The sequence below is a fragment of the Medicago truncatula genome, chromosome 7 (genome assembly GCF_003473485.1).
Source record: "Medicago truncatula cultivar Jemalong A17 chromosome 7, MtrunA17r5.0-ANR, whole genome shotgun sequence".
NCBI classification, from domain to species: Eukaryota; Viridiplantae; Streptophyta; class Magnoliopsida; order Fabales; family Fabaceae; genus Medicago; species Medicago truncatula.
This window is the reverse complement of record NC_053048.1, coordinates 24,942,086-24,957,112: the sequence shown is the minus strand read 5'-3', so window position 1 is coordinate 24,957,112 and position 15,027 is coordinate 24,942,086. Positions and strand designations below refer to the sequence as shown.

The window sequence follows — 15,027 nt, the reverse complement described above, 5'->3', positions numbered from 1 at the left end:
ACCTGAAGTCAAGTTGCACCAAGTTTGACTTGACTTATTTTTGAACCAAATGACACCCAATCCACCTTAGAAATCAAAGATTATCTAGATATATAGTAAAAAAGTTAAAAGATAAAAACTTATAGGCAAAGTCTTCGTTTGAAAAGTAACCACATAATGATTTCAAAAGCTTTTCATAAGTGAAAGTACATTAATACGGGTTTACATATTTCTGTTTGAAAGATAAGATCAACAATATGTAATCGATAATAAATTAATTTGTTGGATTTCAAAGTAATTATGAGGTTGTCACACATACAGTCTAAACCCTTTGAGAAAATATCAAATTAAGGTGAAACTCATTCACAATCAATTCAATAATCTGTTTTCAACAGGAAATGAAAAGTTATATAATTTTATCGTCTATGTAATGTTAATGCTACAACCATCAATTGTCAAATAAACAATTCAGTTAATTGTTTATTTTAATGACATTTTATTCCAAACTTACATATAAAATGACATTTTACTCCAAATTACATTTGATAAGAGATTTAATACCTCTTAGCAAAGTAAACATACAACAGAAAATTTAAAATATTGATAATACAAAGAAGAGCATAAAAAAGGTCCAACCTAGAATGATTCAGATCTTTTCCACCAAACCATTCCTTTCCAAATCTTCCACTAATTGAATTGCTTAAAGTCACCAACACTGAACTCATAAAAAATCCCATAGAACTTGAACACCAAGATAATGAAGTACAAATACTTTTCATACTTTCAGGTGCTTCTGAGTAGAAAAATTCAAGCATTCCTCCCAATGTAAGTGTATCAGATAACCCTAATAAAATGTATTGAAACAATAACCAAAACACCGATAGTGTTTTCCCATTCTTGAATGCTTCAAGCCTCTTGGATTCAATGATTGATGCCACAAACATTGATGTTGATACTAGTGCCAATCCAATTCCCATTCTAAAAAGTGGTTTGTAGAATTTGGGGTTTGAAGCATCTTTGTGTTTGTTCATTTTTTTGAGTTGTTCAAATAGGATTATGAAAGTGAGTGATATAATAATTGGAACAAATGCTATAGATTGTGTGGGGATTGTGAAATTGTGTAGTGTTCTGTTCATGAGGTTTCCTTGTTGTACTGAGAATGTTAAAATTTGACTTACGCAACAGTTCATCATGATTGTGGTGACAAATATTGGGAGAAGGCCAATGAAGGATTTTGTTTCCTTAACTTGAGCAACGCCAATGTTTTGATCTATCAATGCTTTATTCAGAAACCTGCAAAATTATATCATTTTACGTTATTATATGATTCTTCACTTCTTTTTATTTTAACATTGGTGGATTATTTGAAAGGATTCATGGTGGATGATTTTTTCATTGTGAGATGAAAACTTAGAATTAGACACATTTATATATATATTTTTTTTATTTAATAATATGCATACCAAAAATTTCATAAACTAGTACAACATACAAAAATAAGCTTAAAACAACTATGGACACATCATAAACTATTTTTATAAACTCTCACAAACAATCTCACATGTATTTATATTTTTAATTAAACTCGAATAAGTTAATCTAAACGGGTTATTAATTCAATTGTGTATTTAACAAAATGAATAAAAGATAATGAGCTTACTTGAATTTATCATGGGATTGGTCTCCAGCAAGTAATAGTTCTGTCACATCATGATTCAAACTTCCACCAGTTGACACCTTTATATTCCCAGCTGAAGTAACAAGTGTCTTGACAACAAAAATACAAAAAAAATAAAAAAAATTAGAAATATACATGCATCAATAAATAAACTAAATTTGACAAATTTTTTTGTATAGATTTTAATGTTGATACATCATTTGTTATTGTAAAAAAGAATAAGATTGTCAACAAATCACATGTGACTTTCGAAGTAGTTTTTATTGAAGTCAAATATTTGTAGTAGTTATGATTGTTGACAATATAAAAAAATATTTACATTGAAGTTGTATATAAATTAATATTTTTTTATATTGCAAACATGTATATCACCTGAATGATCTGAGTTAAAGGACTTCCAGAAGGTCGTTTATATCTATACAAAGGAAAGCCAGACACAAAAGTGCACAATGCTAAACTTGCAACAAAAAGCAATATAAAAAAACTTGTACTCCACCCATATTTTTGTTCAATTGGAACCATAACACATGTTGCCAAAAGTCCTCCTGTGATTAAACTAAAGAAATACCAACTGAAGTAAGAGGAAATGAGGCTCTTGTTGTTGTGATCAAGTTGATCAGCACCATGTGCAGCTAAGGTAGCTCTCATTCCACCAAGTCCCGCGGCTATAGCATAAAGTCCAGTAAAAAGAAAAAGAGCTTGAATATAGGATGGTGTTTTATTTTCTGGTGGTTGCAAATTAGGGTTTTGTGCTTGGTATGTTAGCATCATTAGTCCCTGCATTTAAAGGAAAACAAATTGAAGAGTAGGTGATTTGTAAAAAAAATTAAAAATTGTAAACTAAGGTTTTAATGAAATTATGATTAATGTAATAATGTCGTAACTTGTATTTTTAATTGGATATATATATTTTGGAAATCATGTAGTACATGTATTAGAGCATTCTTAATATGTGATGCATTTTGTATCACATAACTACAAAATAAAAGACGATCAATGGTATGAAATTATTACTTGTGATTTACATGTTGAACCCTATTAAGATTCTATGTAGATCTATGATATGGCATAATTGATGGTTATAAGTGGTGGATAATCATCATCTGAACCAAATTTCGGGTTGAGTTTGGATTTATCATTTAAAATTCAAGATTATATATATGCTGTTGGCCGTTGTATTTTATATTTGTTGTTGGGTTACCTCTAGATGTCTAATATTGGGCACAAGAGAAAGATTTGAATTCTTACATTGAGAATTTTCTATAGTGTCTGCAATTAGTCCATTTAGGTTGTTGGATAGAGATCAAACGACACAAAACATAACTATGACAAATTTGAAAATTACAATCTCAATTGTCGGATCTGAATCTACTATCGAGATCACAAACTAAAGTGAGTATTAACTACAAATAATATATAATTTACGTGGTCCAGAAGATAATAAATAAAAATTGTCTTATTTGAACATTAAAAAAAAATACACGCTCCATCTTTAAAAAAAATTAAATAAATGCACGCTACTTGTGTTTGAACAATATATTAAAGAGAAAATGAGATTTTCATACCATCAATTGTAAGGTACCAGAAACTAAGAATGTAGTGAATCTTGTTATGTAAGAGTCACTAATAAACCCCCAAATAATGCTAAGCAAATAGGCCGTTCCCAAGAAGTTGGTAACCATGTTTGAAGATTCAGCAACTGAATAATGCATTGACTTGAAAAAATAGTCAACTAAGGTTACTCCATTGCATGAGGTGATCAAGCTCAACATAATCTCTACAACTGCAGTTATAAAAATTACCATTTATTAATCAATAATAAAACCAGTGGTTGAATTTGTGAAGATATATTCAACTTTTTCATATTTCTTTTTAAACATGTTTTCCAACTATCTTCAAATTTTATAACATAGACACTTTTGATTGAAGATATGTTCGGTGTCCAACACTGACACTACACTATCAACATGAGAATACATTTAATTAATTTATTCATTTTCACAAATTAATTAATTAATTTTTAAAAATTATTATAAATGTCAACACGTCTAGATATGTCAATGCTGACAATTGAAAAATGTTGCTGAGTTACTTGCATAACATCACTGGAATCACGACATCAATCAAAGTTCATAAAATGCTTACAAATTACAAAGCAATGCAATTCTTACTTAGATAATGGAAGTTGAAACCAGATTGTTGTGAGTTACATATGTTGCATCCTTACAACCAATCAGACTAATCTTTGGTGGCCACACTCTTCAAACTTTCGTGGTTATGTAATAATAAGTAATTATATATATATACACTCATGTCAAGTTTTTGAACCGGAGCAAATACAGTAAAAACTATTTTTCATTTTTAATTTCCTTATTTTAATTTCAAAAATATTTATCATGATTTAGTTTTTATTAATATTTATATGTTCCTCAATATGAGATTATTCTATTTTAGGCATTATTGATATTAAGTGTGGACACATCTCTCATGACTTGAACATTAGTTCACCATTAGTGGACACATCTCTTATTTAAACTTTCATTCTTTTGTACATGAAAGAAAGACCCTAAAAAATAATACCTGAAACAACAAATAAATTTTGGCATGTAATTTACACTTAATAAGAGATAATATTTACCAAGAGAATTTGACATGTAAGATTGGCTAATCAAAAAACACTTACACAAAGATTCAAATATATGATGCTCTCAATATTATTAAATAATATTTACTTGGGATTGATTAATCCATTTCCTATTGATTAATCTGATCCAAATAATAAACTAATTAACATATTTACGGAATAACAAAAATATATATGAATCAACAATGAAATTTGCTTACCACATGCAATGGAAGCAGCTCTTACTCCACCATGCTTTCTTTGATCTGCCTTCCTGCCTTTGTAGTCAGTATAATTGTCATTTCCAATATTGCTATGCTCTGGATCCTACACAATACATATTTGAAATGAAGTCAAGGAAAACAAGAAAAAATTTCAAACAATGAAAAATAAGAAGTAAATATCAAATGATACATTAAACACAATTCTACTATGTTTTCGGAAACATACCATGGATGAATGAAATAAAACGACTGTTGTTACTCACTATGGGTTCTTTTATTAAAGAACAAATCAAAACAAGTGACTTAATAAGATTTGTATTCTAATTGAACATAATATATTGATATTGATGCCTGCACAAAAGAACGAAAGTTTAAATAAGAAAATAATTCTTGAAAAACATTATATCTAAAAAATTCATTGTACCGAACAATTAATTCCTATCTTAAAATTATTCTTTGCTTTTATGTTTTGTCAAAAAATACAAAATTTACATTATCACTTTACAATTTTAAAGAAGAGAAAAACTATACAGACAAGTACTTTTGGCTTTCTCTGGTCAAAAAATAAGTAGTTATAGCATTTAATTTATATTTTGAATATTTTGTCAAAAAAAATATATTTTGAATATATCCTTTCTAAACTTGATGTATAATGACAAAAAATAATTCTTTATATAGTAAAATAAAATTCACAATATATATGATAAGTGTGTAATAGGATTTTGTCCATATACATAGTCATATTGAAGGTTGAAATGATTTTAAATAATTAAATTTAATTTTGTGGTTAAAGTAATTTTGGTTAATCTAATATGTATTCGTTATTGATTTATTGCTTTTTTTAAAAAGAATGGTGATTTGGGCTATGTTATGAAGATTTGTTCCTTTTATGAGTTGATTGTGCTCGATATGAATATTCGACTACTAGTATAGTACATTGTATCTTAATTAAAAAGGGGTATGCAATTACAAATGAGATACATATCATAATCTTTACCTCTGATTCTTTTACCTAAAAAAAAGGCCTCCGGATCTTTCTTAATATAGGACTGGAGTAGGAGAGAGATAATCAGAGCTGGATCTTAGTTGAGTTTTTTTTTTCTTTTTTTTTTTTGTGACAACGAGTTATATCTTTTGGTGACAAGATCTTAGTCGAGTTTGCTGAACATATGAAAAAAATATTTGTGAGACTTCAATCTTTTAAATAAATTAAATTTTTGACCCGTGCTCCGCTCGGGTTTATAGTAAAGGGATTGACATACGAATAATAAAATGCAAAATGTAATTGGTAACAGTGAAAAAAATAAGTTGCAACGTCACGTCTTTCCATTTGCAAAGCTCTAAATATCAAAATATATGATTTTTTTGTTGTGTATGAATTTTTTACACGGTTTAGGTTTTTTTTCTTCTTCTTTTTCTTGAGAGAAACAAGTTTAGGGCTTGGTATATACAACCAAGTTTACATGGAAATTAGAGTATTTTGTTTGTAAACGTATTAAATAAGTGTAGAAAATATTGTCAAAAAAAAAAAAAGGCAACATGATAGGAATGAAATAAAGGCATGAAATTGGTTCAAAAAAACAAGTGTACAAAATATTGTAAAAAAAAAAAAGGCATGAAATTAGTGTAATGATTTTTCCTAGTATTGTGTACAAAATATTGTCAAAAAAAAAAAGGCAAGAGGATAGCAAAAAAAAAAAAAGGCAAGAGGATATGAATGAAATTGGTGAGATCTATTTTTTTTAGTATTAAATAAGTGTACAAAATATTTCCTTAAAAAAGAAAGTGTATGAAAAATTGTCAAAAAAAATCCAAAAAAAAAAAGTATAAAATAGAAGCCATCAAACGTGATCATTGATATGCTCGAAGTTTCTAGAAACAAACATGCAGCATCAAATAAGTGTAGAAAATATTTGCTTCAGAAAAAAGGCAAGAGGATAGGAATGAAATTGGTGTGATGCATTTTTTTAGATGAAATTTGTTAGGTTAAATAATTGCAAACCTAATAAAGCAAATGAGCGGGAAAAAATTAGGTTAAATTCTGTTTGTAAAAGTATTAAATAAGTGTAAAAAATATTGTCAAAAAAAAAAAGGAAACATGATAGGAATGAAATAAAGGCATGAAATTGGTTTAAAAAAACAAGTGTACGAAATATTGTAAAAAAAAAAGGCATGAAATTAGTGTAATGATTTTTCCTAGTATTGTGTACAAAATATTGTCAAAAAAAAATAGGCAAGAGGATATGAATGAAATTGGTGAGATCTATTTTTTTTAGTATTAAATAAGTGTACAAAATATTTCCTTAAAAAAGAAAGTGTATGAAAAATTGTCAAAAAAAAATCCAAAAAAAAAAGTATAAAACGTGATCATTGATATGCTCGAAGTTTCTAGAAACAAACATGCAGCATCAAATAAGTGTAGAAAATATTTGCTTCAAAAAAAAAGGCAAGAGGATAGGAATGAAATTGGTATGATGCATTTTTTTAGATGAAATTTGTTAGGTTAAATAATTGCAAACCTAATAAAGCAAATGAGCGGGAAAAAATTAGGTTAAATTGCTGCAAACCTAACAAAATTAATAAATAAGGATTAGACCGCGCTCCCCTGCTTCGGAGGGGGTGAGTTATATTTAGAATGTAATATTGTTGGTAATTGTGGTGAATAAAATTATTGTCATTAATTCAATTTGAAAAAAATGTACAATAAATTATTCGTGTAAGAATACATTATTAAAAATAATAACAATCATATAAATAATTTGAAATCCTTCAACAACATATATGAAAATAAAATCATATAAGTCTTTGTTTGATCAATGTACATATTAGGTCGTACATTTATATGTGTTATGGACTAGTCAAAAGCCTAGTCCACTACAAATTATGCCCAATTACTCAGAGGCTAAACAAGCAAAAGCCTAACATCTGAAATCGAATCTGCTTTGCCTCAATGAAGACGCATAATGACCCAGCGACTCATAATGGCGTCCATTGAGAGCATTCATGGGGCCATTCATAACGGCTTCCCACCATAATCACATGTAATTCATGTAAAAATACATTATTAAAAACAGGGCCCTGCTAACCGGTGTCTTCGGGGCACGGGTTAAGCATACCATAAAATGAAATTATTACCATAAAAGGAAACTGTTTTTAACTTTATTATAAATTAATTACACAATTTCAATACATTAATTACTATATAATTTCCTTTTCAATATCCTTAACCAGTGCCCCGGGGGCACCGGTTAGCATTTCCCTTAAAAATAATATCAATCACATAAATAATTCGAAATCCTTTAACTAACATATATGAAAAAAATCCATATAATCTTTGTTTGATCAATGTACATATTAGGTCATACATTTATATGTGTTCTGCACTAGCCAAAAGGCATGTCCATTACGAATTAGGCCAATTACTCAGAGGCTAAACAAGCAAAAGCCTACCATCAGGCATCAAATCTACTTTGCCTCAATGAAGATGCATAATGACCCAACGACTCATAATGGTGTCCATTGAGAGCATTCATGGGGCCATTCATAACGGCTTTCCACCACGACCACATGTTATTCGTGTAAAAATACATTATTAAAAATAATAACAATCACATAAATAATTTGAAATCCTTCAACAACATATCTGAAAAAAAATTCATATAAATCTTTGTTTGATCAATGTACATATTAGATCCTACATTTATGTGTTATGGACTAGCCAAAAGCCTAGCCCACTACGAATTAGGCCCAATTACTCAGAGGCCCAACAAGAAAAAGCCTACCATCATGCATCATATCCTCTTCGCCTCAATGATGATACATAATGATCCAATGACTCATAATGGCGTCCATTGAGGGCAGTCATGGGGCCATTCATAATGACTTCCCACCATGACCACACAAGGTCTCCTAAACTTTATATAATGAGTTCTTGACAAGCTCACAAGGTATGTATCTCTCTATGCTCTTCTCTCTTGTTCATATACTGACTTGAGCCTCGGAGCGCCTGTAGGTACAACACCCCCTTCTCCTAAACGGGGTTGCGGCCAACAAACCCTCAGAGCACCGACATTAACGAATGGAGCACATATTTCCGTCGATCCACCACCACTATGAGTATCCTTATCCTCCTCGGATAAATTATACTATTTGTTTCGAACAGTGGCGCTGTCTGTGGGAACCATTTCTTCCCGTCGTTTTCTTCAAAAGATCAAAATTACCAAATCCAATCTCACTCACGGTGGATCTTAGAAGAATTTAATCTGATTCAAACGATTCAACATATCATACCTTGCTTCAATGTTGCTGTTCGCTTTGTTCGAAGACAAAGGCTGAAGAAGTAACTTCAACTATCATCGTCAAGAAAGTTGAAATTCATCATAGGACATGTGAAAATACTAACAACACAAGTTCAAACTTTCCTCTCAGTATCTCATGTTGATATGCCTAGTTGTGACAATACATCTCACCACCTCCATAAAGGCCGGTTGCAATATCAACTCATACATATTACACACATTTTTTAATTATCGTTGCACGAGCATATTATTATAAAGGAATAAACTAGACTTTTGACCTGTGCTATCGCACGGGTCTTATCGACTGTAATAGAAAGTAATAAGTGATCTTCGACCTGTGTAACGTATCGGTGTGATTTACTATTTACTATTCGAGTGAATTATTATTTATAAATCAATATATATCAATTAAAGTTTTTATCTAAAAATGTGTAATCTAGTGATTAAAGGGTTGAGACATTTCTTTTCTTTTTTTTGAGCAAAGGTTGACTAACTTACATAATAGTTAAAGCTTAACTTCAACAACATTATGCAGAATAACTTACATTTTGGTAATTATGCATGAATGAAAAGGAGAGTAGTGTCAAATGGGAATGAATGAAAAGGAGAAGAATTGATTTAAAGCCTTAGGTTATTGACCTTCCGGCGAGTTGCGATTCTCAACAACGGAAGTTTCGGCGTCGGAGTGTATTACTTTTCATGTTTTTAGCTTTACTATTAGAGTAGCAATTCTCTAGTTGCTAGTTCACAGTACTTAGCATACTTTCCCTCTTTTGTATAAATACCATTGTACTGTACTCTTTTGACATAATGAGAATTAAGAGTTTCATTCATTTCTCTCTAAGTCATAATATGGTATCAGATTTCTCTCTCATGAGAGAGAAGTTCCGATCCTAACCGTTTTCTGTTACGGTTGTTTCCGCCGCATTCTTCTTCTTCTACCTCTGTTTTTCTTCCCTCTTTCCACCATTGTTACTTGCAGAAGCTCTTCTCTTTGCTTCTCTACTTCCTCTTTCTTGTTTCAATCGGTGATTTTCATCGCTTTTCTTCTCTTTCTTCTCCTTGAATTTTGCGTTTTTACGCATTGATTTTTCGATTCCTCAATTGAATCATGCCTCCTCGTCAAGCTCCTGTCATCTTTCAAGCTGCACCGCAACAAGATGTAGAATCGGTTTTCTACGTTCATCCAAGCGAAGGATCGAATTCTGTTACGATCATTCCCAAACTCAATGGCTCAAATTACTTAGCTTGGAGTCGTTCGATGAAACGCGCATTGGGAGCGAAGAACAAACTCGCCTTCATCAATGGCATTATTCAACAACCTGAAGCTTTGGATTTGAACAGAGCAGCGTGGGAACGGTGCAACCATCTAATTCATTCATGGATTATCAATTCCGTTTCTGAATCCATTGCTCAAAATATTGTCTTTCACGATTACGCTTTAGATGTTTGGGAGGACCTGAAAGAGAGATTCTCAAAAGCTGATAGAATCAGAATTTCTACTCTTTGTTCTTCCATCAACAATCTAAAGCAGGGAGGTAAAACTGTTTCTGAATACTTCACTGAGATGCGTTCACTTTGGGAAGAACTTAATTCACATAGACCTCTTCCAAATTGTTCTTGCATTCATCGATGCTGTTGTGAAGCTTCAACTCGTGCTCATGTTTATCGTGTTGAAGACCAAATCATGCAATTCCTCATTGGATTGAATGATCAATTTTCAATTGTCAAGACTCAGATCTTGCTTATGGATCCTCTTCCATCCTTGAACAAGGTGTATTCTTTGGTGATTCAAGAAGAGAGTAATCATGCACCTATCCTTTCTCTTCCTGCTGATGAATCCAATATTTTGGTTAATGTTGCTGATTCCAAGAAATCCTATGGTCGTGGTAAAGGATATTATAGCAATCAGAAAAATTCATCTAGACACTGTACCTTTTGTAACCGCACCAACCACACCATTGATACCTGTTACCTGAAGCATGGATTTCCCAATGCTAACATACCAGGAAATTCCACTGCCTCCACTCAAGGATCCACTAATAGTGTTACAGTTGAATCTGGAAATGTCAGTAACACTGAGCATGGGAATGGTGACTCAGGTTTTAGTATTTCTCAAGACAGATATGAGCACCTTGTAAACTTGCTTCAACAAGCAACTCTGTTATCCTCAGCTGTGTCTCCTTCTGTTTCTACTTCAAATCAACTCACCACTTCACCATCCATGCCTATTGTTCCTTATCAGTCAGGTATACAAAGTGCTTTCTCATGCTCTTTTCATATCAATTCTTTGCCTATTTGGATCATAGATTCAGGCGCTAATGATCATGTATGTTTTTCAAAATCTCATTTCACTGCTTTTTACAAAATCAAACCTGTGCTTGTTACTCTTCCCAATGGTAATTCCATATATGTTCATTATGCTGGTAATGTATATTTTACTCCTCATTTGTACCTAAATAATGTTCTGTATTCTCTTGAATTCAAAGTCAACTTAATTTCTGTTTCCAAAATGTGTGATTCCTTATCTTGTAGTGGCAATTTCGTTTCGAATAAATGTGTTATACAGGATGTGACATCACATAAGATGATTGGTTTGGGTGATAAATCAAATGGTCTCTACACATTGTCTATGCAGTTTCCTAATCAGAAGATGCATCCTCATAGCAGTCTTAAGTCTTTACCAAATAAAATGGCACATAGTGCTTGTACTATTTCTGATTCTAGTTTTACTTAGTCTCAAACTGTGTTTGATAGTTCTAGAATACCTGAATCTGCATTGTGGCATTTCAGGCTTGGTCATTTGTCGAATCATAGATTGTCCTCTATGACTCATTTGTATCCCTCTATTATTGTTGATAATAAAGCTGCATGTGATGTTTGTCATTTTGCCAGACATAAGAAATTGCCCTTTTCCCATAGTTCTTCTCATGCTAGCAGTAAATTTCAGTTACTTCATTTTGATATTTGGGGACCCCTTGCTATTAATTCTATTCATGGTCACAAATATTTTCTCACCATAGTTGATGATCACACTAGATTTTTGTGAATCATATTGCTTAAAACCAAAGCAGAAGTTCCTATGCACATTAAAAACTTCATTGTCATGATTGAGAATCAATTTCATGTTACACCTAAAATCATCAGAACTGATAATGGTTCTGAATTTCTCCTCCATGAATTTTATGCCTCTAAAGGTATTTTGCATCAAAGGTCTTGTGTTGAAACCCCCCAACAAAATGGAAGAGTGGAAAGAAAGCATCAACACATATTGAACATAGGCAGAGCCTTATTATATCAGTCAAAATTACCTTTATCTTTTTGGTCATATGCTTTCTTACATGCTGTCTTTCTCATCAATAGAATACCTACACCTGTTCTGCACAATTTTTCTCCTTACCATTTACTTTATGACAGTCCACCAGATATCACTACTTTTAAGGTCTTTGGTTGTCTTTGCTATGCTTCATCCCTTCAAAGTCACAGAACTAAACTTGAAACTAGAGCCAGAAAGTCAGTTTTCTTAGGATACAAGTTAGGTTTCAAAGGCTATGTTTTATATGATTTACATACTAGAGAGATCTTCATATCTAGACATGTTGTTTTTCATGAATGTGTTTTACCATATAAATCCATTTCCTCATCTCAGAGTCTTGATTGGGAATATTTCACTTCCATTTCATCCCTTCTTATCATTCCTTCTGTTTCTGATATCTCTCATTCTCCATCAACTACTAAATATGTTCCTCATACTCAGCCTACAACTACTACTACACCCACTAATGACCCTTCTCGTCCTCCACCCATTAGATGTTCTTCCAGAAATAAAATCTCTCCTTCTTATTTGAAGGATTATATTTGTCCTCATAAATCATCTACATCTGTCAATAACTTGTACTCTATTTCTAATTATGTTTCTTATCATAACATCTCTAATCCCCACTCTCATTTCATTTTGTCTCTTCATGCTCATAATGAACCCAAAACCTACACTGAGGCAAACAAGTTTGAATGTTGGAGGCAAGCTATGCAAGTTGAGCTCACTGCTCTTGAAAATACTGGAACTTGGAAGATAATTGATTCACCTCCTAATGCTAAACCTATAGGCTGTAGGTGGATTTACAAGATTAAGCATAATGCAGATGACACTATTGAAAGATACAAGGCCAGACTTGTTGCTAAAGGCTACAATCAAGTAGAGGGGTTGGACTACTTTGACACATATTCCCCTGTAGCCAAACACACCACCATCAGATTGGTTTTAGCACTTGCTTCATTAAATCATTGGCATCTTCACTAACTAGATGTCAATAATGCTTTTCTGCATGGGGATCTTCAAAAGGATGTGTACATGGACATCCCTCCAGGTGTTTCCACCACTAAGCCTAATCAATGCTGCAAGCTTCTCAAATCATTATATGGACTCAAATAGGCCAGCAGGAAATGGTATGAAAAACTGGCATCTCTGTTAGTGAATCATGGGTATAAACAAGCTTCAGCAGATCACTCTTTGTTCATCAAACATAGTACCACTCAATTCACTGCTCTCTTAGTCTATGTTGATGACATAATCTTAGCTGGTAACTCTTTAGATGAATTCACTTTTATTAAGAATATTCTTCACAATTCCTTCAAAATTAAAGATTTGGGCCAGCTTAAATATTTCTTGGGTTTGGAGGTTGCTCATTCAAAACTAGGCATTTCTTTGTGCCAAAGGAAGTATGGTTTGGATTTGTTGTCTGATACAGGTCTTTTAGATTCAAAACCTGTAGCCACCCCTTCAGATCCTTCAATCAAGCTATATCATGATGATTCACCTCTATACACAGATATTCCTGCTTACAGAAGACTTGTTGGGAGATTATTGTATTTGAATGCAACTAGACCAGACATTACCTTCATTACTCAACAATTGAGCCAATTCTTATCTAAGCCAACTCAAACACACTACAATGCAGCTTTAAGAGTGCTTAGATATCTCAAAACTTGTCCTGGCAAAGGTCTTCATTTTCCCAGATCTTCACTTCCTTATATCCAAGGTTACTCAGATGCTGACTGGGCAGGTTGTAGAGACACCAGAAGATCCATTTCTGGGCAATGTTTCTTTCTTGGTGATTCATTGATCTCATGGAGGACCAAGAAACAACTCACTGTCTCTAGGTCTTCTTCTGAAGCTGAATATAGAGCATTGGGAGCAGCTACCTGTGAGCTTCAATGGCTGATGTATCTTTTGAAAGATTTGCAGATTACTTGCACTAGAATTCCTGTGTTGTACTGTGATAACTAGAGTGCTCTTCACATCTCAGCTAATCCAGTGTTCCATGAAAGAACTAAACATTTGGAAATTGACTGCCACATTGTCAGAGAAAAACTTGCAGCAGGAATCATGAAACTTCTTCCCATTTCCTCTAAAAATCAACTTGCAGATTGTTTTACTAAGTCCATTCTTCCTCAGCCTTTCAATTCTTTGTTGTTCAAGTTGGGTTTAGTTGATATACACAAACCTCCAACTTGAGGGGGACTATTACTTTTCATGTTTTTAGCTTTACTATTAGAGTAGCAATTCTCTAGTTGCTAGTTCACAGTACTTAGCATACTTTTCCTCTTTTGTATAAATACCATTGTACTGTACTCTTTTGACATAATGAGAATTAAGAGTTTCATTCATTTCTCTCTAAGTCATAATAGAGTGAGAGACACCATCGATGAGTTTGGGGATCTTGGGCAACACCGCACTTGGTTATTATCTTCTTCTTGATACAGATTTGTTGATGGACTTGGAGTGAATGAGCACACAACAAAACCGAGATGACATTGGTAAGCCGCACGGGAATTGTGCGATATAGTGGGCAGCTATGGATGTATGCATGGGAATTGTGAGATATAGTGGAACTTAATTTGGGCATGGAAAAGAGAGTGGATTAAAATCTGAATGGAGAACACGAATAGCCATGTTGGAAAAAGAGAGATGAGGGTGGACGTTATTAAATGCAATAACATAACCATATGTACATCAACCGTTTTCTTGATACATGCATCGCAGATTCCAAAGGTTGTGGGAGAGAAATTTAAAAATTGAACTTAAAAATTGGAGGAAAATAAGGAGAATTTTTCTCTAATTCCTATCATCAGATTTTTTCCCTCAATTCTTGGGATTCATTTTGAAATTTAAATATTTGGCTTTAGAGGGAATTTTCTAGGGTTATCACCAACAACATTTAATGC

General features: G+C 32.5%; 2 protein-coding genes across 2 annotated transcripts; one reads left to right on the top strand and one right to left on the bottom strand.

The window, feature by feature from the left end:
* Positions 1-1,635: 1,635 nt before the first annotated feature.
* On the bottom strand, positions 1,636-9,887 carry LOC11436958 (protein NRT1/ PTR FAMILY 4.2). Its single transcript, XM_024770889.2, has 5 exons — positions 9,783-9,887; positions 4,502-4,607; positions 3,223-3,440; positions 2,030-2,434; positions 1,636-1,746 (listed from the first exon to the last, which is right to left on the bottom strand). Exons 1-5 carry the CDS (start codon positions 9,885-9,887, stop codon positions 1,636-1,638), a joined length of 945 nt encoding a protein of 314 aa, XP_024626657.2.
* A 26-nt stretch (positions 9,888-9,913) lies between these two features.
* On the top strand, positions 9,914-14,089 carry LOC112416627 (uncharacterized). The gene is made up of 6 exons (XM_024770888.1): positions 9,914-11,051; positions 11,112-11,233; positions 11,372-11,478; positions 11,596-11,680; positions 12,452-13,060; positions 13,235-14,089. Exons 1-6 carry the CDS (start codon positions 9,914-9,916, stop codon positions 14,087-14,089), a joined length of 2,916 nt encoding a protein of 971 aa, XP_024626656.1.
* The last annotated feature ends 938 nt before the right edge of the window (positions 14,090-15,027 follow it).